Source organism: Dermacentor albipictus, chromosome 1 (assembly GCF_038994185.2).
Source record: "Dermacentor albipictus isolate Rhodes 1998 colony chromosome 1, USDA_Dalb.pri_finalv2, whole genome shotgun sequence".
NCBI lineage: Eukaryota > Metazoa > Arthropoda > Arachnida > Ixodida > Ixodidae > Dermacentor > Dermacentor albipictus.
The window spans coordinates 265,836,874-265,860,913 of NC_091821.1; the positions used below are offsets into that span (position 1 = coordinate 265,836,874).

The 24,040-nt window shown below is 43.0% G+C and overlaps 1 protein-coding gene across 3 annotated transcripts; it reads right to left on the reverse strand.

The window, feature by feature from the left end:
* Positions 1-405: 405 nt before the first annotated feature.
* LOC135915564 (myb/SANT-like DNA-binding domain-containing protein 1) lies at positions 406-21,744 on the reverse strand. Of its 3 annotated transcripts, none has more exons than XM_065448685.2 (4): positions 20,241-21,744; positions 14,926-15,053; positions 7,964-8,218; positions 406-5,673 (listed from the first exon to the last, which is right to left on the reverse strand). In XM_065448685.2, the coding sequence occupies exons 1-4, from the start codon at positions 20,489-20,491 to the stop codon at positions 5,366-5,368; spliced, it is 942 nt and encodes a 313-aa protein (XP_065304757.1). In that variant the 5' UTR covers positions 20,492-21,744; the 3' UTR covers positions 406-5,365. The 3 variants fall into 3 exon arrangements, with proteins under 3 accessions (XP_065304757.1, XP_065304765.1, XP_065304761.1); XM_065448693.2 differs by having other exon boundaries at positions 7,964-8,146; positions 20,241-21,742; XM_065448689.2 differs by having other exon boundaries at positions 7,964-8,170; positions 20,241-21,735.
* Between the last annotated feature and the right edge of the window lie 2,296 nt (positions 21,745-24,040).

Here is a 24,040-nt window from a genome sequence, read left to right on the forward strand (position 1 = left end):
GTGCGAGTGCGCATCTATTTCGTATTTCGCTGGCTTTTGTTTTTTCTTAGAAAGAACAACCAGGACCACTTCAGCACAAAATAAATGCTTGATTCGGAGGTTATTCAAGGTGCCCTGCAACCTTATAATGGATATGTTAGCAATAATTAGATAGTTCTCTAATTAAAAGTAATTAAGTAATACTTCGTGATGAAAATAATGCTGGCCGTAAGTACATACGACTATGGCTACTATGCAGTCGGTACGATTTCTCTAGAGCTCTTGGGTATTTTTAAGATCTTGGTCCAAGTTAGCGGGGACACCCTGTATATTGTGTGTGTGTGTGTGTGTGTGTGTGTGTGTGTGTGTGTGTGTGTGTATATATATATATATATATATATATATATATATATATATATATATATATATAGACTTGGAGACAGCTGTATTTCAAGATAATTCCATTTCGTTTTTCTAGACTGCCTGTGTGTTCCAGCATATTCGTCATCAAACTCGACAATGAGTAAGCTAATTTTGCATTCAGAGGCAGAGTCTTGACACAAAGACAAACGAGCATGTGTTACATGGCTTATTCTGGGCAAAAGGAAGAAGTCAGTCGTTTCTTCATTTTTGCCAGCCGAGAGCAGGCATGCAGCTGTTATCAGCTCTGCCCATCTTATCAACTGGCATGCCATATGAAATCATATAATACAAAATTAAGTTACTGAGTGTCAAATTTGGTGATGAATGTCTTGGAACACAGGCGTACTAAAGAAAAAAAAGTTGTACTGTAAAAAGTTAAAATGTTAATTGACAGATTTTTGTTAAAGGGACCCTAAAATGATTTTTACAGTTGTGTACAAATACATAAAGTCGGTAGGGTGGACGCTTGTGATCATCAAGGAGAAAATATAATTGCTCTGCGTAATTAGGTTTTAAACTTCTGCATTGCTACCAGTTGCAGCAGCACCACTTCCCACATTTTCACCCTCCCTTGACCATTCTGCATAGAGTGGAGTGATCGGGAATACTTCAAGCATGCCACTCCACTAAGCTTCTTTTTAATAGTACGAATGTATATTTTGTGCACCTGTAAAAATAAAAACACAAATGCAATGAACGTAGACATTCCTTTAAACCAATGGTGTACTTCTGCTTGAGAACACGGGTTATCTGCTGCAACTGTTGTTTGTGCACATGCATTTGTGCAAGCGAGAAAAGGAGCAGAATAGTTTCACCTAAAAGCTGAACTCTATTGTAGGCTTGTGAGGCTGCACAAGGTATGAGAAGTGAGAATGAATGCAACATTGACTAAACAGACTACAGTGGCTACAACCGCTGTAGTATGGGGTTATCTAAAATGAACATAAGCGCAGCGATGTCTGCTTCTGGCAGGAGAAACCTGTATAGTATGAACACTACACTCAAGGATGCTTGTAAAACAGCACTCGCCCTTTTGCATTTGAAGTGTGTGCACAGAGTAAACTGCAGCGACTGCAAGCCGTGGAAGACATGATCCCTGCACGTAAACTTCATTTTGAGGCGACCATCACCATACATGCTTAGGGAGCACACTTAGTTCAAATCAACTAGAATTAGGCAACACTCACATCACCACTCAGTATTGTTCCCAAAGAGGCAAGACATAGTGATGGCCACACAAAATGCACGTTGAGGGGGAATGCTACGGCTTGAGAGGAGGGTAATGTCTAGCCACTTGTAGCTCTGTTAATATATTGCAGACAAAGTTCTTTAGAGAAAGCATTCCATGAGAGATGCTCTGTATGCCCAGGCGGTACTCTATAAAGAATGACAAAAATAGTTTCAGGGGCCCTTTGAATATGCAATTGCCAACTCTACTTTTTCACAACAATTGTGTCTGCCAAAGCGCATAAATCATGTCCTGCAATCAGCATTTGCATAGCTAGTACAGCATTTTCATGGACGAACTGGGTTCGTCCACAGATTTCTGGTAAAAATGGCCAAGGACACTGCCGACACTCGGTACACGCGCAGTTGAAAATCGTCAGCAGCACTTCTAGCTTCTCAACAGTACTTCTCAACAGTACTTATAGGAATGCTATGCACAAGCCTAGTATTGTCTTAGTGCTTAGTCATGCTTTTCCTAGATGGCAGCACACAATTCATGGGACAGTGCAAGCAGAAGCAAACTTTTTTTTTTTAGGAGGTAAAACACGTTGGCAACTGGGGTCCTTAAAATAATTTTGCCATTTTTCGTCACAATTTTGGATAACAGCTGTCAAGGAAGGGGGTTAAAATTATTGATACCTAACTTTTATGTGAGTGTGTGAAAACTCTGTTTCTATTTTCCAGCAATATTGCAGGGCAGCGACAGCCCGGGCTGAGTAGCAAATGTAGGAAGGCGAACAGCCTTCCATATGAGTGATGGTGAGCAGTTCTTCACTATAGCTCAAGCACAATGTTAAAAAATTTCCCTTGATACTTTTGAACAGCTTGCCTTTTGTGAAAACACAAATAGGAAGACCCTCAAGTATATTTCCAAATTTTATGCTCCACTTAATCTAAATTTAGCAGCTGGACATAGTCCCGCACTAGTAGGTGTCACGAAAGATCTCCGACGCCACTTCTGTGCTTTACTGATTCATAAGGATTAAGGAGAACATGCAGCTCTGTTCACTGTGATTATGGCTCATACATGCTAATGAGGCCCCGTTCATTCATAATTAAATAACACTCTTTACTTATTCTGGTAATAACACTGCCATCAAAAACCAAAGCATCACTTGAACCTTTCCTACCATTTCACACTCCGTACTTTCCATGCTATTTGCCTGCACCCTGGTGGGTATCACATTTTACCTATACTTAAAGAGCACATGATTATAGGATAGGTAACCTATGATTGCAAGTAGTAGACTGAGAGCCAACAATGTAATCACATTGTGAGATGCGCTTTGAAGGGACAGTAAAGGCGTAATTTAATCAGTCTTGTTTTTAGATTATCCTTCTGAAAACCTTGCACTTTGTTTCGCAACAAGAGATAATTTAGTCTAAAAAGAAAACCGAAACTGAAGAGCCCACACAATTCTGCCATTCAAACTGCCAGATTCCCACTCACATGGGAATCTTAAGCTAATTTCGATAAGCTTGGTTTGAAAGCCCAGTACAAAACATTAATTATTTGAAAAATATATAAAAATATGTCAATTCATGTTCGATTCAGCACAATAACTCTTTGATTTGCATTCTTTTCATTTTCAAAAACAGCATTGGCACACCCCTGTGTCAGCCACCGGCCAAAAAAGATGGCGTAAATTTTTCCTGCCTTATGCTGAAAGTGGGTCCTTCGGACAGCATCAGTGGTGATGACAACGAGGTACAGGAGTCTCAACAAAATGAAAGTCCGACGAACAATACATCTTGCAGAGCAGTTCTTCCCCTGCACATACAATAGCAGCCAGGCTTTGCAGCGCATTGTGTTCATCCAACATTAGTCATATAACACTAACTAACAAGGTAGAGACCACAATATCAAACCATTGCTAGTAAATAAATAGATCACTAGTTCAACAAAAGTTTTAAATGCCACCCATAATTTGAACTTCAGATTATTTGAACAAGTTTTGCATGTCCTGCTATGGTCAAATTAACAGACATTGACTGATTAATATAAATAAACATATACAAATACCAAAAGACATTACAGAAAGTTCTGCACATATGATATGCTAAATACACTGCTGTTGCCACACATATCCAACACAAGAGGCAGAGTATGCATTAACAAAGCCATACATGACTAGGGCCCGAAATCTTAGGTTATGAATTGCAGGGATAAAAGCTTACCAGCATTATCAACTACACCAACAACCAGTACCAAAGAGGAATCAGGGCGGATGAACCGGGAGGCTTTGTTCGAGTTAGTACACAGAACACACCCATATAAAAACCAGAGCCATGATTGACATTTTCTATGGTACATACAAAAGCCACCAAGCACAATGTGCAAAATTAATAAAACAACTGGCACATCCATAATGCTTCAAGTGTAAAAAACTAAAAAAATTTCAGTGTTCAAGTGTGAACTCTCATCTTCACAGACCGCTGATGAGTACAGATGAACCTCAATATAACACGGATATAACAAAATATTGAATATGGTAAAGTAAACTTAAAATTTTCTTGCCAACTTTAGCGTAAAAAATATGTGCTTATAACGAATACCAGACATAAAAAAGGTATTTTCATCTTGGATGCAACTTCATTATAATGAAGTTCAACTGTACCTCAAATTGGAATACACATAAGCCACACTTTTATGGGGCACAACAACCACAGTAGTGAAACCCAGAAAAATTAAAAACCACAGCGTACTACGTGGTGGACTTCTCACCACACTTAACAAGTTGTGAAGCTCAAAGTGAGCATAATGACGCTTTTGAAGTTTCAGCTGCCTACACATACAAAAATTTTTGCAGAGCAAAGGTACATACAACAAGCACATACAACAAAAAAAGTGACTTCACTCCCTTAGGACAAATGAACTAATACAAGTCTGCAATGTGACACAGAATCAAGTTGGACTGATGCACAGGCTGCATGCAGCATAAAGCACAGAGGGAACATACACAAAAGGGCCACAAATGTCATTACTGTGTTGACCCTTGTCAACATGAGTTCCCTCATGAGAAATAAGGCTTTTCAAGACACCAAGTATGGCAATGAAAACTGCCACAGAATCTCACAGATTTTCGGGCCCTAAGAATAGCAGTATTATGTACTACACATCCTATTCGTAAAACCTAGCCTAACCTATACAGTTAAGAAATGTGCATGACCAAATGCTACCTGGGCAGGCTCGGAGATACAAACAAGACAGTTCTACATTCCACCTAGGGAGATGGTTTTGTTTGATTGCTCTATATTCCATGTCCCAGACACCTAATCCTGGAGTGAACAGTCATGCCTGAGCTCATGTTGCTCTGAAATGAGCCAAAAAAGCTGAGTCCAACAATATTCTTTATCACAGTTTTGAAAATGAAGCAATCATGTTTGATCTTGCCAAGCCAGCCCTGAATTCTTGAATGCCTACACAAGTCTTGCATCTTCAGCTGTGCCTAAGCTTGCTAACACCACATCACACTTTGATGCAGACATAAACAAGTGCGTCTGTAGCACTGAAATAAGCCTGCTCCCGGCTTAGAGTATCTATGGTATTAGAATAGAACTAGTTGCTTAAAGGCTTATAAATTGCATAATACGGTAAAACTGCATAATAATGCAACGCCAAACTGCTTCCAGGCAGTTGCTCTGGGCAAGAAGCACTGCTGAAGCAGGCCAGTCTCCCATGCTGCAATAAAAAAAAAAGGCAGCACCCCTCCCAACAATGCGACCACCAGGGCCCCTAAGATGTAGTGGAAGATTTCAGTGCCATTAGGATCTGAGTGAAGCCTTTGTTGAGTCTATCAATGAGTGCTAGCTTGAAATTGTTGTGCTCCTGCTTCAGCCGGTTCTCCATCTCCAGCACAATGCGAACTCTCTCTTCATGACGAATCTCCTCCTCGTTGAGAATCTGCAGTGCCATGAGCCGCTGTTGCTCAGCCACAATTTTGAGAATGTCACACGGACATTCAGATGGGAAGTGCAGGGATGCATGGGGATAGCTGTCGCTGCCTTCTTCATCTTCTTCTGAATGCTCCCCATTCACTATGGCTGCAAAGAAACACAAGATGGGTACTCTCAGTGAGAAAAAAAACAAGGGAAGAGAAAAGAACCACTATAGCACCTTTGCACCATTTTCCAATCAAATGGCTAACATGACTGCTGCTGAACATGTGGCATGTACAAGCTGAGCAAAATGGTTGCACTTGCAGGGATTCACATCTAAAGTACTGAAACATCAACAGCCCTACTTTATTTTCTGTTTGTGGAGAGCGCTCATTTAGATTTATCAAAAAGTATTGAAGCACTTTATAAGGCACTACACAAAAACTAGTGAGCACACTTTTTTCTGATGCATACAAAAGTTATGAACATTAGTGCAGTAAATGAAAAGCAAAGAATGTTAGTGTTCAACTATACAGGGTCAACAGTTAAAAAAACATGCATGATAGGTTCTGCCCAAGCTATCGCAGAATAATTTCCCCTAATTACCTCATCGAGATGGCCTCGGCTACTCTTTCACACAATAATGTTCTTTTCAAAAAAATCTACCGAGTGTGAAAGGTATTTGAGGTAATCATTACTTCAGGAATAGTAACAATATTTCAGAGAAGAGTCAATATCCGTAACAGAAAACAGTACAAAAACTCATTGACAAGAAAGAACAATTGGAGAAGGCGACAATTGCATTTATTTTTGCGAGCACGAATATACACGCATACCAGGAGAGGTATATGTATATATTTGCGCTTGTCCAGTTGTTCTTTCTTGTCACATTATTTTTCATGCTGTTTGCTGTAATGAAGCCATACCAAAAAGCCAAAGTTAAGACCCTTTTAAAATTTAATATATTTGTTTCAAATGCCTTACTTTGTTTCTTTTATTGCTGTTTTCTAAGATTTTAATAAAACCATCTTCAGTATCAATAAGTAGCTCAATTTGTCTTCTATAATGGCTGTATGCTTAGATCAGATGGCACTTTTTGATGTTAGAAAATGCTCGCACAGCAGCTTTATGGAGAGCCTTTGCATTGCATGGATTTCAGCCTCCCTCTCATGTTGCCCCCTATACATAGCCGAGTAGCAGGTTTAAAAACTGGGAACTAGGACTCCACATTCAGAGTGTCGTGACTGCAGTTCACGGCCAGCCACACTTGGGTTGCACAGGCGTTGCGAGAGGAAGCAAATCCTTTACTTAGGGGTGGCCCCTAATGATCTCGTGCACAGAGAGCCCAACTATTGACTGCGACCTGAAACTGCTCAGCAATGGCCATTAATGGCTTGTCAGCATTCTCAATTATAAGTGGCTTTTTGTGCGCAAACAAACAGGGACGAAGAATAGGGGCAGCACAAGGACTGTGTCCTTGTGCTCGTCCTTGTGTTGCCCCTATTCTTCGTCCCTGTTTGTTTGCGCACAAAAAGTATCAATATGAATATGTTCCAACTAGGCCGACTCGCAGTTATGCATAAGTGGCTGCCACTTGCTGAGGAAGCTCAACTGCCTGAATGGTGTCTGACTACAGGCAGTGCTAATTTTTTTCTTTTTCACAGATTACAAATGGGTATGAGCTGCTGCGTCTCACTTCGAAAACAAAGGATCTAAGTCACTGTGCATGTAAATCAACTAAGACTGCATGCAGCTTCACTTGTGCTGCATTTGTACTTGATGTGATAGATAGGTGACAGAGGAGTTGGTGAAGACAATGTTAAGCCTCTAAACAGATAGAATGAAAATGTTAATGTCTATGGTGATTTAAAGTCATGCTCTCAAATACCTTGCACACTCTGTATGCTTACCTCTTCTGTGATCACTACTTCCCTTTGTGACACTACATCGTCTTTCTGAGAAATTTTCACCGCAATACAGTAAATTAGGATGTTTTTGGTGTAAAAGCAGTTACAGCTATGATGCACCTCTGTAATACAGAAACAACAAAATAATTTAAAGGCCATTATTTTAACCTTTACCTCTAACATGGGGCCCTGCCATCTAAAAAGCAGTGTAACCCAGTGAGGAATATGATAGACAGTATCGTAGACTTGCCAATTTTGCAATGCATTTGCTGCATTTACCTCTCCTGAAAGTGCAGGGAGTACTTTCTAGGGAGAATGCTGTGAACTCATTTAGGTATGAACCCTGCTCCATGTAAAGTGAATGTCAACAAGCAGAAGCCTATTTATTGCCAGTACTCTCTTGATCCTTGTAGAATATGTTCTCCCTTCAAATACTCAAACTTGGTACAAATTGCTTCACTTATTGTGTTGCCATTCCATCAAAGATTGTAGAGGTGAAAAGAGGGTGGGATGAGTAGAATCATGACTAAGATTGGGCATTCTCTTACAGGCTGCAGAATGGTCTGTCCAGGCTTCATTGGCTGCAGTCGATTCATCTGGAGGACTCTTCCGGCCATCCCCAGCTGAAGTGCTCTCAGGCACACTTGGTTTTTCTACTTTGACAACGGAAACATCAGGTAGAGGAACGTTGACCACCGTCAGTGTGGTGTCAGGTGGTATCATCCGTGCCTCTGTATTTGGTAAGGACACAGGCTCTGGATGAAAAAGCAGGAGGAAAAGGCCGAAACTGCAGGACGTCCCTCCTGTTGCACAGAAGGTAGCCTATATAGAAGCCCTCCTGAAGACACACGGTATGAATAATGTTACAGCCAAGCGAACTGGAAAATTGCACTCATCACTAGAATTTCACAGGCATAATTAATTCTAGGCATAACAGACATACAATTTGTGCTGGAAGGTTCAAATTTAGCAGTCTAAACATCTAGCTATGACATTTAACATAACACAGAAAAGAAATCCCCTTATACTCAAGATTCCTAGATACCAAAGTTTCAGTAAACCCCGCAATATAAAAAAAAGATAACTTTATCTGATACATTGATATCTTTGAAGTTTTTCATGGTTCCATCTGCATTCGATGCATTTTATGCCCTAGTCAGGCTGTGAAATTTAGTATCAATCTGAGGAAGTGCCCTTCACTTCAGTGAGCACCATTTTGGCTGCTCTGTGCTACACAGCAAAACAAACTGTCATATGGAATTCATGGTAACTACAATTGGGTGTTACAAAAAAGCACTTAGAATAATTACTGTATTTGGAAAGCGGTCACTAATGCTGCTTTTGCTATTATGAAAAACATCTTAAATGGTATTCAGAGAAACTGCTGGCATAGTAGCATCTCATGCAAGATAATTTTCATCATGCAAGGCAAAACATGACAGGGAAGGCCACTGAAATTGAGAACAGGAAGTGCAAAACATTTCTTTTTCTTGCTTGAAATAAATGCAAACAGAATAGTACTTGCACAAAAATACCAGCCTCTTAATTTTTTAGCTGTTCTGTTAACACTTGTATAACTGATTTTATCAAGTGTACACACCTCGCGGGGGCTAGATGAAGTGAAGCGCGTTCAAGTGGACTCACCAGTGAGTCCACCTCCTTTAGTCCACCACCACCAACTAACTCAACATCAAGTGGACTCTGCAGTGAGTGTCATACGAGGGTGATTAAGAAAGTAATTCCTTCAAGCCCACTAATTTGCCAATCCAGGGAAAACACTGGGAATGCGAGAGATAGAAATTCAAGACAATGAGCAACTCAAGAACAAGGTGAGAACAGGACCTAACGTTTCAAGAAGCGGACTTGTCTTTTTCCAGGTGACATATGCTCTCCTCGGCACAGTATATATAGGCAAGGTTCTTTTAAAGAGGGAGAAGGTAAGGCGAGTGGGCGAGGTAACTCCTGAGGGTATGTTAGTGGCGACAGTGTAGAATTGAAAAGAAAGATAATGCGCTATCGAAAATCAGTGGAGGAATAGGAGGCTGCGCCATGTGTCAGCCAGTTGACGCGCCATTGTAGGTTTCTCTTTTCATGGAAGCAGCCTGGACGACAGGAATAGGGGTGATATGTGCTCCGCTAGAGGTCAGTGAACTATGGTCTCACTGAAAGAGAGAATAAAAGTAGTGGCAGAAAATGGTGCTCCTGGAAAAAAAGGGATAAATATATAAATAAAAAAAACGAAAGGAATGACTGAAAAAAAAAAAACGGAGGTTGGAATATGATTGACAACCCAATTATCAAAAAATAAATAAATAAAAGAAAACAAAAAGAAGCTCAGCAACTCAATGAAAAATAACCAAGTGTTGTTGCCTATAGGTTGAAGTTTAACATAGCAAATAAATTCTAAAGCTCCCTTTGAAATGTTTATGCTTATTAGTTGCAATGTCTTGAATTTATTGATGAGGTATTATCTCTATATTTTCTGTCTCGTGCAGAATGGAAATTTGGCTGTAGTATGTGGAGTTTAAGTTCATCAAAGTTATGACCTGGTTGGTTGAAATGCTTGGCGAAGGGTTTGGCAAGATTTTTAGCTGTGTCCGCACGATGTCTGTTTAACCTGATGTTCATTGATTGTCCTGTTTCACCGAGGTATTGTTTCTTACAGAAGGAACACTCAAGCATATAAATTACAATGGAACTAGTACAAGTAAAGCTAGTTTTCACCTCGTGTGTGTAGCTATTTGCAGTGCTTTTAATTTTAATGTCACTTTGAAGGTGCTTGCATGCTTTGCACCTGGGCGAGAACATGCTTTTATTATGGGGGTATGAAGTTAGCCAACATCATACCTCCATACTAAAAGCATGTTCTCCCTCCAGGTGCAAAGCATGCAAGCACCTTCAAAGTGACATTAAAATTAAAAGCACTGCAAACAGCTATACACACGAGGTGAAAACTAGCTTTATTTGTACTAGTTCCATTGTAATTTATATGCTTGAGTGTTCCTTCTGTAAGAAACAATACCTCGGTGAAACAGGACAATCAATGAACATCAGGTTAAACAGACATCGTGCGGACAGAGCTAGAAATCTTCCTAATGCCACCGCCGAGCATTTCAACCAACCAGGTCATAACATTGATGAACTTAAACTTTACATACTACAGTCAAATTTCCGTTCGACAGCACGTATCTTTCTTTTCAATATTACATCCTCACCGCTAACACACCCTCGGGAGTTACCTTGCCCACCTGCCGTACCCTCTCTCTCCTTTAGAAGAAGCGTACCTATATATACTGTGCTAAGGAAAGCATATGTCGCCTTGAAAAAGACAAGTACACTTGTTAAAACGATGGCACCTGCTCTCACCTTCTCATGTTGCTCATTACTTTGCGAATAGTACTGCAAACATTTTGAACTCTTTATCATTAATGCACTAATGTTTAAGCAATAGAATGTCACTTGCCTCCCCTTTTTATCTCTTCTCGTTCCAGAGTAATCAAGCAATGCATGGCATCCAGTGGTGGCGTCCGGTTGAAACAGCATGTTGCAATTAAATTTCTTACTGCAAAAGGTTGTGCACCCATCAACATTCATCGCCGTCTGGCTGCAGTTTACAGGGATGCCTGTGTTGATGTCAGCACTGTGCGGAGATGGGTAAGGACTATGAAAGACCTTAATCCAGCCGCATCAAATCTCCAGGGTCAGCACGGAAGTGGATGGCCCGCAACGGCCTCTGATAAGGATCATCAACGTCAGGTGGACGAGTTGATTTGGGGCAATCGCAGGATCGAGCAACATGGGATCGCAACGACACTAGCTGTTTCCATTGGTTCAGCGAACCACATCATTAAGGACCTCCTGCGTTACAAGAAGATTTGCGCTTGTTGGGTGCACTTCCTCGACTCTTTCATGTCAGTTGTCATTTGCTGTGGTACCCAACAAGCGCAAAACTTGTTGTAACGCAGGAGGTCCTTAATGATGTGGTTCATTGAACCAATGGAAATGGCGAGTGTTGTTGCAGTCTCGTGTTGCTTCATCCTGCGATTGCCCCAAATCAACTTGTCCACCTGATGTTGATGATCCTCATCAGTGGCCGTTGCGGGCCATCCACTTCGGTGCTGATCCTGGAGATTTGATGCGGCTGGATTAAGGTCTTTCATAGTTCTTACCCACTTCCGTACAATGCTGACATCAACACAAGCATCCTTGTAAACTGCCATCAGACAAGGATGAATGTTGATGGGTGCACAATCTTCTGCAGTCAGAAATTCAATTACAGCCTGCTGTTTGAACCGGACGTCACCACTGGATGTCATGGATTGCTCGATTACTCATGGAACGAGAAGAAATAGGAAGGTGAGGCGAGTGACAATCTGTAGCTTAAACATCAGTGCATTAATGATAAAGAGTTCAAAATGTTTGCAGTATTATTGGTAAAGTAGTGGGCTTGGAGGCATTACTTTCTGAATCGCCCTCGTATTACACCTTCTCGTGTGGCAGCTTTCGAATGACACTAACAAAGAGTGACACTCGCTCAAAGCGACACCAATTTTGACGATGTGCATGACAGGGGTGTTAGACCGTGGGTTATTCAATGTGTAGTAGTACCAGGCTCCACTCTGTAGGCAAAGTGCACAGTGTACAAAAGTACACAAAAGAATGTTCAGTGCAGCACCTTTTCATGTCAATCTGTAGATCAGGCAAAAATCCCTGCGAAGGCCACTCTGTCACATATGGCAAAAGGTCTTCAGGACAAATTACCACGTAATGATAACCAGCAGATGAGGCAACTGCTCACAGGCATTGGTATAATTTCACCACTGCCACATTGTCACTATGAACCATGGCTTTGTTTCAATATATATCATTTGCAAGTTCCTGTGCTTTTGATGAGCACTTCCTGCATCATAATGGTTCTGTTAGGCCCTCTCTGCAATTGCAAAATACAGATTATATCAAGGTTCACCACCTCTCCCAATGGCTTCATTACAATAGGAGTTTTCTGTATATACTAAAAACCTGATATCTAAATATCTGGCAATTAATCATAGCAAAGCTTTTCTCTGAAGTTCATAGTGCCATTGGAAAGTTGGGGCAATGTGTGAAGTCCTGCCCAACAACCTAATTACTGCTGTAAGATCATGCAACAAGCAAATTTTCTAGTGTGTGGTTGCTCTACAGTTAACAAAGTCAAATAGTATACGAGTGTGGGTACACCTGCTGCCTGCCCATAAGAAAAAGAAGAGCCCTAAATGCAGAAAAGACACAGGTTACACATTTTGGACTGGTGGCATTTGTGGGCTTTCCTTGGCTATGTCTCTCGTGCTTGACATCAGATGAACAGACCAGTCCTAGACAGCATACTTTTTCCTTTTCAGGGCCCAAAATTCTAAAGAATTAATATGTGGCAATTATAATGGCTGAAAATGCATGGACCTACAAACACAACACAGAAGACAGTCGGAATCAAAAACAGAAAAGTACTTTAATCGCAACCAATAAACTTTCAAGTCAGTTTTTCATAAACTGCCACCAAGCAAATTTTTCCATAAAAGATTAACATATCTCAAAGCTTGCTCTGTGCAGCTGCAGAAACACTAGTCTACCATTCAAAATAAACAAACAATTCTCATACACATATCGAAATACGGCTTTTTATCAAGTAAGAAATATAAGTGCCATGTGTTGTCTAGCACCATCGAAGGCCTTTCTGTTCCTTGAAGTGCAGTTACCTAAATTTATTTTAAAAATGAAAAAAGCAGAGGTCACATGCAACTACAACAAAAAGAGATTACCGTATTGACATGATTGTAATGCGCACTTCTTTTAAATAAAAGGTGCGTTCAAATTGGCATACGCGTTACAATCATAACTAATTTTACTCAAGCTAAAGAATGAAACCGACTCTTACTTAAAAAAAAAAAAGCTCCATGCACGGTAGTTAGCCACAATGCCATCGAATGGCTTGTCTTAAGAAAGTGAAGCTCAGAGACATCACAAGGTGGGTCAATGGTGCATGGAATGTACTCCTGCAGACGATGGTTGCACGGGCCTCCAGAAGTGTGACATTGCTAGTGCATTAAATTGAACTGAACATGACTTTCTGTGGTCAGTAGACAGTGAAAAGGAGGTGTCGTCGGACTCTGATAGCGTCTAGCTGCTAAGATTCTGCTGTGTGCGTGTCTGTGTGCATGTCTGTGTGCCTTTGTATGTTCCATAATATTGTTACGGAAGGATAAAAAGAGAAGAAGATAGCGAGACGCTCGCTGCTGCATGTTGTTGCTGGTCAGCCATCTTAACTACATTGACTCTGCTTGTATATATATATATATATATTGTAAATACAGTCTGTCTATACTCCCAACATCCCCGTAACATATTGGTGGGAGGTGCTGGGTACCACAGCTGGAAACGGAGCTCTGCAGTGGATGTCACATCACCATCCCCACCATGAATGACGGTGAGCACATGAGATCAACGCCGTTGCCGCCTCCAATGTCACCGTCGCCAGCTACGTCACTGTCACCTTCGGTTGTGGTTGTGCAACCCAAGGATCCTGGAACTTTCTGTGGGACCGATGGCGCCGACGTCGAAAAGTGGGTGGCTATGTACGAACGCATGAGCGGAATCAACAGATGGGACCCAACGCTAATGCTAGCTAACCTGTTGTTCTACCCAAGAGGCATGGCAAAGGTGTGGTACGAAAACCACGAAGAGGAGCTAACCAGCTGGGACCAACGCAAAGAGAAGTTGACAGGGTTGTTTGGCAAACCAGCCGGCCGTAAAATTGCCACAAAGCAGGAAGTGGCCTCCCATACCTAATCCCCCATGGAGTCCTATGTCTCATACATCCACGACATGCTGGCGCTTTGTCATAAAGCTGATCACAGCATGACAGAAGCTGAGAAGGTCGGGCACGTGCTGAAGGGAACTGCTGACGACGCCGTTAATCTGCTCATGTGCAAAACCTGCTCTACTGTTGATGCTATCATCAAAGAGTGCCAACAATTCAGGCAGGCCAAAAACCAATGTGTCCTGCAACCATTCACCAGACTTCCCAATACTGCCGCAACGTCGACGTGTGAAGATGAGCCCGCACAGCAGCATGCGTCGCCATCAGAGGACATGGTGCGAATTGTTCAATGAAGAACTGGATGCAATGGCGCCCACAACTTTCGCTCGTACAAGCCATCGTTGGCCAGGAACTTGAACACATTCCATCTGTGCTGTCACCAACCCCACAGCCAATGAACGCCCTTCTACTATTTTGTCTCTACCCCGACGCTTCTCTCCGCATTATCGCAACCCGACTGAGTGGAGAACTGTGGACGACCAGCCGATATGCTTCACCTGTCGCCACATTGGTACGCATCGATTTAGATTTTGTTACTTGACATTTGTGGTAGAATCGGCACCAAGTTATTTTTTTGGATATTTGGGTGGTAATATAACTGTGAGTTACAATCAGTGGCGTGGTAGAATCGTGCAAATATAGTAAAAAGTGACATACTTGGTAAAATCTGGCGTGCCTGAATAGGTGTACGACGTGGTGGTTCACCGTGAAGTACTTTGTGCACATTGTCCCAGAACTTCCAAGGGGTTCGCAATGGGTTCTCAAGTCGAAGCTTGCCTTCACGCCTGCAAACCAAGAAGTTCATGCTGTACAGCAGATTCACAGATTTAAAAACAGCACATTGACCTGGCCAAATGCATGAAAAAAGTTTTCAGTGAACAGAATTAAAGCCTATAAGCTTACAACTGCAATTTAGGGGAAAAAGAAAGGCACGTAGCCCTGAAAAGATGAGCAGTGGTCAAACAAGGAGTGTTGCTGGAGCCAAGTTTCGATATGGGTTCTTGTCTTCATCAGGGCAGAAACTGCTTTACTTACAATCTTAAAAAAGTTTGCGCCCTTTGGGAAGTATCTAGACCCACAACAATAATCTTAATTTGTCTTGCCCACATTTCCTTTCTTTAATGCTTCGAGCCCGGCACTTCCAACGAACGGCATGTGCGTTATCAGTGTGACATAGCACTCTTGTTAGCCTATTTAAGAAAGGAAACGCAAGAAGGCAGATGACGATTAATGTTATGGGACAGGTATACACATCAAAGGGTGCAACTGTTTTAAGACTGTAGTAGAGTTTTTATGCACACATAACTCACTCTCCCTTACCCTCAATGGGGGAGGTGGAGGATAGTAAGCAAGTGCCTATTGTGGGGTAACTAAAGTCAAAGTACTCGAGAAAAAAAATGGGGTGGGGAGTGATAAAGGGACGTTCAGGGTGGTGATAGAAAGGGTAACAGGTGAAAGGGTAACACCTTTCAAGAAGTGGAGATAAAGGTCGGAAATGGAAAATAATTTATGCTTATAAGCAGGTGCTGTGAATACAGTGTGCTCAGTTTTCTAAAGCAGGAACTATGCATATAATCACTGAATAGTGAAAAAAGAAAAAAAAAGAAAAAAAAGAAAAAGAGAGGTGGGAACGAAGAGAAGGGAACCAAGTCAAAGAAACCGAGTTTTAGCAATGTTGTAAGTGGGAACTGGAAGCAAAGAGCATGCACGCACATACCATCAGGAGATTTAAAAAAAAAAACAAAGAAGAAAGACGCTGACAAAATACTAAGAGTGAAAAAAAATTTAATGAAAAAAAAAGTTCGAAATAAATTTGAAAAAAAAAAGATTACACTGGGTAATTAGTAATATGCACCTTGTGTGAAGGTAAAGAGGAATATACATGTAAATGAAAGGAACAAATTTGGTGTGGAGGTTATGATCAGTCCTGGCCTGACCAGGTGTACTACCTTCAAAGAAGATAACAACTATAACTAAAATAAAATAAATAATAAAATAAAAATAAAAACGTTAAGGACTACTGGTTATATTTGCGTCATTTGTATAGCGAATGGATTCAAGAGCTTCCTTTAAAATATTTATGCATGTTGGTTGCAGTGCATTAAACTTGTGGATGAGATATAACTCTACATTTTCTGTCTTGTTTGGACTGACACTGAAAAGGCCTTCTGCAAGCAATGTAAAAAGTTCCTGTTCCCGGCCACTACCTTAGTGGAAGAGTCCAGTGGTATATTATAGCACAAAAGCTGCACGGAAGTTATGTTTCCAACAAGATCTATGTATACAGGGTCATCCACCCTAAGGACAAACACCTTATTGGTATTCATTCAGGTAACATTTCGACATTTGTTATGCTTTATCAAAGAAGAAAGTGGCCCATGAAATTTTAGATAGGTATCTATAAATAAAAGATTAGTCTGTAGGCTCTCATGCCTGATTCAAGCGACTACGATCACTTGAATGCTAAGAGGTGTGCACGCATTAGAGGGAGGGAAGTGGAGGAAGGGGGGTGGGGGGCAGATACCCCTGTTATCACCTGGGTGGGACGACATGTTGAGACCGTATGTAGCTCATGGATGACACTTGCGAGCTGCAATGCAACTCTTTATATGCCTTCCATTATTTTATGCAAGCCATTAAGTCCTTTCCCTGCCATTTAGCTGCTCAGCAGGTTCAGTTTGAATTTTGCCATAAAGGTCAAGTTTAATCCAACCCCATGGTAAGAAAGAGATAAAGTCCAAGGAAATTGCTTGGTGTTGAGAAAGAGAAAGAATGTATTATAGGAAAGGCAGAGAGGTTGGACAGAGCTTGTATGCTCTGGCCTGCTACTCTGCACACAAAGGAAAGGAGAAAGGGTACAAAAAAGTGATGAGACCAAACTATTCAGTGCTGGGTGAAGTACACAAGAACACATTTGGTTTGGATGCACCTGCATTGTGCAGACAAGTCATTTCACATGAGTTAAGTGAAAGCACTCTGTGTTGCTTTTTTTGTTTTTACTATGCTGAAGCCCTCTACTCAAGGGATCCATGAGAGGCTCACGGGTGCCATGCAGAGATTTCCACACCCTTCTATGGAAGACGAAGAATTAGCTTTCACTGCAAGTTTCTTTCAACTAGGTCCTGACATGTTACACAATGAGATGTGGCTCCTGGATTTTCAAACCAGCCTCAAGAAAGCTACTACAATGACCACCTACAACTGGTTCAATTCAAAGAAAAAATATGGGCTTGTGGCAATCCAAATCTTTTGCACAATTCATATAATAAGTAGCTTGCACAAACTGACATACTTAAGGATAACAAATGTAAGGCGAAAGCTGAGAAGCACCATGTCACAGGAATGGGATAGATGGCTGATGCTGCCCTTTACGGAGCAAGGAATTGCAGCATCAATGTGTTAAGGGTATTATGAAGAATTCATACACGAAGGCATGCAAAGTTATGCTGCAAATGTTTTCTACAACAGAGCACCAAGAAAGCAGACGAAGTGCGAAGTAGCCTGTAAGGCATATTATGCTGCCATAGAAACTACGAACTTTGACCGGAGTGCTAGTTTTCTTCCAAAAACAGTAAAAACAGTTGCAATAGGGAACTAGCATCTGTATGTATGCAAGAATTTCTCTCACTTTTATTTCAGCTGAATATCTTGAGTGCTCTTGATCGGGATTTATAGTATTTTTGTGCACTTGGTCAATATTGCCTGTGCTGTAATTGTATGCTGTTAACTACCCTGCGTGAAGTCTTTTGTAAATATTTTAACATATGTGCTCCTGAGAGAAATAAATTATCAGTTGATCTTTTTATGCTCATAAATATGCCTGTAAGCTCCTTTTCTCAACGAGCTCAAGAAAATCTACGTGCTGGTGTTAGGATAAAGATTTGCAAGCAAGAAATACGAGATGTGCTTTTAAGCAAAAATAAAATTGTTGTTGCACTGAGCATGATTGCTCACACCTTATTCAGGGTCATTATAACCAGATTCACTTTTATGCAGGAGAATATTTGGCCATGGGCTGCATTTGAAAACTCATCAAGATTTCAAGCAACTTAGTGTCTCACTGCAGGAAACACTCTGGGACAAAGTATAAAGCACACCTAACTCAATGGAAGAAAGGTGATTAAGACAGAAAAATGCTGCAACATCTGATGGGGTACAAACACGAGTAGATGTACTCAAGTAAGTGCACATTAAAAAAATAGAGTTGATGACGCTCAGAAAAAAGGTGAAAAACGCAAATATATAAATTATCACAGTGCTATGAATTATTATGATCGTCATCAGTCTATTTTATGTACACTGCAAGATGAAGGCTTCTCCCTGTGATCTCAAATTACCACTGTCCTGCGCCAACCGATTCCAACTAGTGCCCGCAAATTTCCTAATTTCATCGCCCCACCTAGACTTCTGCCGTCCTCAACTGTGCTTCCATTCTCTTGGCACCCATTCTGAAACCCTAATGGTCCACCGGTTATCTACCCTGCGCATTACATGACCTGCCCAGCTCCATTTTTTTTCCTCTTAATGTCAATTACAATATCGGGTATAACCGTTTATATATCACCCGATATATGAATGAAAAACGAGGTAAGTGGAAAGTTCAAGTTACATTATCAATGAGTGTGACGGGAATAGGACTCTACAATCGCATTCGGGCAAGTGCTACACTACACGAGTTGATGATGATGATAGTGACGGTAATCGAGTCGGTGCTGCGGAAGTTGGGGCATGTTGGGGCTTTGGGCGCGCTCAAGACGAGAGTGGTACCGCGTTAACGTAACGATTTTATTCCGATTATTTGCGAGTTTTCGTGCTTCGTAAGTGATTCGAGCGGTGTTCTGCCTACGTTATCACTGTGGCTGGTCGCCCGTGTGCGTTGGATGACAAGAATGGAATTGAATGGCACGCAAGGAATTCTTACGACCCTGAGACCCGAACACTTTAAATGAATTGTAAATGTAGCAACTGGTAGGGAACGGCAGCAGTGGTACATCGGCTCACTGCCTAGGTGAAAATATCAGCAGTTTGCGCCAGGTTATGGTAATGTCAATTGCAAAATTGTTCACGGCGAATGCATGGTTTTCGTTTGTCGCAGTCATGCTCTAATTAAGTGCCGAAAATCGCAACCAGTTTGATTTACTGATACAAAATTCAAAAGCTTCACATCGCCTAAGTCCGTAAGGTTACTTGAATATAGTAATTAGCGTAGACTCGGTTTTCAGGAATATGCTTGAAGGTTAATTCGTGCAAACAGGCGCTACTGCTTCAAGACGTAATCAAAACAAAATGCGCAAGGTAAACTTCCGTTCGCCTACAACGATCTACAAACAGTACGACAGACGCACACTGAGTCATAACGTACTATGTCTGCTACTTTCACTCAGCGTCCGTTAAGTAGAGTAACACTTGGCAAAACTTTTCCACGAAATTAGATAAATTTCTCGCTGATGATATTTGCACAAGAGTTCCTGCCTTGGCAAGCAAGCGACAGTAGACGTACGGCGGAGCAAAACAATTTCACAATCAGCAGCACGATCTCACAAAAAAAAAGTCAATCAAATAGCGCTGCGAAGCGCGCAAGTTCCACTCGAATCCGCCATGGATCGAACGCATCAAAAATGGAACAACTCAAATTGGTGCGAAACGCAATAAAGAAAACAAGGGCATCGTTCATAAAACTGCACTTTCTGCGGTGTTTCCGTAAACTGACTCGAAAGGAGCAGTTTCTGCATACTACAATTTCCTAATTCCGGGCCAAGGTCAAAACTGCACAAGGGATCAAGAAAAATGAAACTGTGGTGAAGATGAGACCAAACTTCTTTGAAACAGAGCCAAGAATATGACAGGTGACATTCAGGGGAAAGAGGGACGCGTACGGGTCAGGTCAAGGAATGATCGGCTCGCGCGGCCGGTCCGTAAAACGACGCCGCGATCAGAGGTCCGACGCAGCGGCCGTCTCATGAGGGACTGACCTGTACAAATAGGCGAGGTTTGTAATTCTCCCCTGTATCTCGTTAGCGTCTCTCTTGAAGCCCAGCCCGTGCATTAGTCGACTCATCTGCTCGAAGATGGGCCGGCGCTTTTTCGTCTGCTGCAGATCGTAGCGGAACGACTGCCACAGCTCAATGAGCTGGTACGTCTCCACATCGCCCCAGTTCGAGGTGCGGGTTCGCGACCGATGCTTGAAGTACGCATCTCTCGAAGACGTCGCCATCGCTGCCATCTTGCTGCTTCGCTCCCCTTCGAGAGCGTCGTCGTTCCCACATAAAGCAAAACGCGCACCAAGCACATAGAATAAAGAACAACTTTAGAGAAGGGGAACTGTACCTTTGGCAGTGGTTCGAAAATAAGCAGCGGCAGCGCATGGAACTAACTTTCGGGGACGCCAGATGACGTTGCTCAATCCGGAAGCGGAAGTGCAAACTTTTTTTTTTTAGCGCAAAATTCAATATGGCCGTTTTTTGCCGGTCGCGTACGCTGGTACGTGCCGTGCTTGCCCTGCAGGCTATGCGGCATGCCTCAATGCCTTCGCTGCCGCTTAGCTGGTGCGTTCTAATTGCCAAGAGCCTCTACTGACGCCCATACAAACAAGCCACAAGTGAGTGAACAGAACGCGCGACTTTATTGGCAGAAGACAAGCAGTGTACATCCTCGTGCAATAGCAGAAATAAAATTTGCATGTCGAGATACGCTGGAATCATTGACGCGAGCTCGTAAACGGCTCACCGTCGTCGTCGCACGTGGTGGTCAGGTTAACGAGCAAGAACCAGCAGCGGAAGCATATTGGACAGAGTGTGCCACTTATTTGCAGCGACAGTCGCCGTTAAAAATGCCCAAATTGCATTGCGAAGCAATCGGGAGACGCAGGCATCTGCTGCCGCAGCCTACACAGCGACATGGGCTACCCCAGATTTTAGCCGTTCACTCCTTTCCAACCTGCACGTTTCTTTTCTTTCGGGGGCCGCTAATGTGTGGCTCACACTTGGTGTCTCACATTGTCTCGCTATGGACAAGTCGCTTTCGTGGGCATCGCCTCCATCAGCTACTTTTGCGGGCCTTTCCACCCATGTAGCTATCAACTTCATACGCATCGGACTATGTAAGCACGTATGCTGGTCTCCGTTCATGCCTAATCGCGGCCGAGAAAGGCCAGAGGCACAATATGCCCATTGCTGCAGCAAGAAAGCGCGAACGGGGAGCACGAATCACGGTGCATGAAAATTGGGAGTCTATGTCGCTGTGCAGGCTGCAGGAGCGAATGCTTACTTCGAGAGACTGCTTCCCAGTGCAACCGACCAGGCCGCAATATTCTAAAAACATAACACTGCGACCATAACCAAGTGACATAACAGCAAAATTAAACAGCAATCAGTCACCGCATGAGGTTCAGACAATACGTTATACATTGGCGACGAACTATATGGCAACAGTGAGCATTCACATACACGGGTCTCTTAGGGTACATTGAGCTGCCTACCTACAGGCGTAGTGCCCGACTTCGTCGCACGTGGTGGTCTACTAACGAGCAACAACCAGCAGCAGAAACAGATTGGACAGAGTGTCCCACCTGTTTGCGGCGACAGTCGCTGTTAAAGATGAGCAATTTGCAGTGCAAAGCAGTCGGGTGACGCAGGCATCTGCTGCCGCAGCCTACACAGTGACATGGACTACCCATCATTTTAGCATTGACACCTTTCCAGCCTGCATGTTTCTTTCTTTTGGAGGCCGCTAATGTGTGGCTCACACTTGGTGTCCCACATTGTCTCAATATGGACAAGTCGCTTTCGTGGGCATCACCTTCATCAGCCACTTTTGCGGGCCTTTCCACCCAACTTCATACAGGTCCGACCATGTAAGCACTTATGCTGGTCTCTGTTCATGCCTCATCGCGGCCGAGAAAGGCCAGAGGCACAATTTGCCCATGGCTGCAGCAGGAAAGGGTGAATGGGGAGCACGAATCACGGTATGCGTAAATTGGGAGTCTATGTCGCTGTGCAGACTGCAGGATCAAATTCTTACTTCGAGAGGCTGCTTCCCAGTTCAACCGACCAGGCCGCAATATTCGAAAAACATAACACTGCGACCATAATCAAGTGACATAACAGCAAAATTAAACAGCAATCAGTCACCGCATGAGGTTCAGACAATACATCATACATTGGCGACGAACCATATGGCAACAGTGAGCATTCACATACACGGGTCTCTTAGGGTACATTGAGCTGCCTACCTACAGGCGTAGTGCCCGACTTCGTCGCACGTGGTGGTCTACTAACGAGCAACAACCAGCAGCAGAAACAGATTGGACAGAGTGTCCCACCTGTTTGCGGCGACAGTCGCTGTTAAAGATGAGCAACTTGCAGTGCAAAGCAGTCGGGTGACGCAGGCATCTGCTGCCGCAGCCTACACAGCGACATGGACTACCCATCATTTTAGCATTGACTCCTTTCCAGCCTGCATGTTTCTTTTCTTTTGGAGGCCGCTAATGTGTGGCTCACACTTGGTGTCCCACATTGTCTCAATATGGACAAGTCGCTTTCGTGGGCATCACCTTCATCAGCCACTTTTGCGGGCCTTTCCACCCAACTTCATACAGGTCCGACCATGTAAGCACTTATGCTGGTCTCCGTTCATGCCTAATCGCGGCCGAGAAAGGCCAGAGGCACAATTTGCCCATGGCTGCAGCAGGAAAGGGTGAATGGGGAGCACGAATCACGGTGTGCGTAAATTGGGAGTCTATGTCGCTGTGCAGACTGCAGGATCAAATTCTTACTTCGAGAGGCTGCTTCCCAGTTCAACCGACCAGGCCGCAATATTCGAAAAACATAACACTGCGACCATAATCAAGTGACATAACAGCAAAATTAAACAGCAATCAGTCACCGCATGAGGTTCAGACAATACATCATACATTGGCGACGAACCATATGGCAACAGTGAGCATTCACATACACGGGTCTCTTAGGGTACATTGAGCTGCCTACCTACAGGCGTAGTGCCCGACTTCGTCGCACGTGGTGGTCTACTAACGAGCAACAACCAGCAGCAGAAACAGATTGGACAGAGTGTCCCACCTGTTTGCGGCGACAGTCGCTGTTAAAGATGAGCAACTTGCAGTGCAAAGCAGTCGGGTGACGCAGGCATCTGCTGCCGCAGCCTACACAGCGACATGGACTACCCATCATTTTAGCATTGACTCCTTTCCAGCCTGCATGTTTCTTTTCTTTTGGAGGCCGCTAATGTGTGGCTCACACTTGGTGTCCCACATTGTCTCAATATGGACAAGTCGCTTTCGTGGGCATCACCTTCATCGGCCACTTTTGCGGGCCTTTCCACCCAACTTCATACACGTCCGACCATGTAAGCACTTATGCTGGTCTCCGTTCATGCCTAATCGCGGCCGAGAAAGGCCAGAGGCACAATTTGCCCATGGCTGCAGCAGGAAAGGGTGAACGGGGAGCACGAATCACGGTGTGCGTAAATTGGGAGTCTATGTCGCTGTGCAGACTGCAGGATCAAATTCTTACTTCGAGAGGCTGCTTCCCAGTGCAACCGACCAGGCAGCAATATTCGAAAAACATAAAACTGCGACCGTAACCAAGTGACATAACAGCAAAATTAAACGGCAATCAGTCACCGCTTGAGGTTGACAATACATTATACATTGGCTACGTACCATCTTACAGGCATAATGCTTGCCTTTGTCACATGTGGTGGTCTGGTAACGAGCGACAACCTGCGGTACAAACAGATTGGACAGAGCCTTGCACCT

Excerpts from the sequence above, each read along its gene's own strand:
- LOC135915564 (XM_065448685.2), bottom strand. The coding sequence starts at position 20,491 with ATGGCAGCGATGGCGACGTCTTCGAGAGATGCGTACTTCAAGCATCGG. Across the intron at positions 15,054-20,240 it reads AACCTCGCCTATTTGTACAG|GCGTGAAGGCAAGCTTCGAC; the intron begins GTCAGTCCCTCA and ends CTTGGTTTGCAG. Across the intron at positions 5,674-7,963 it reads GACAGACCATTCTGCAGCCT|CCATAGTGAATGGGGAGCAT; the intron begins GTAAGAGAATGC and ends GTTTCTTTGCAG.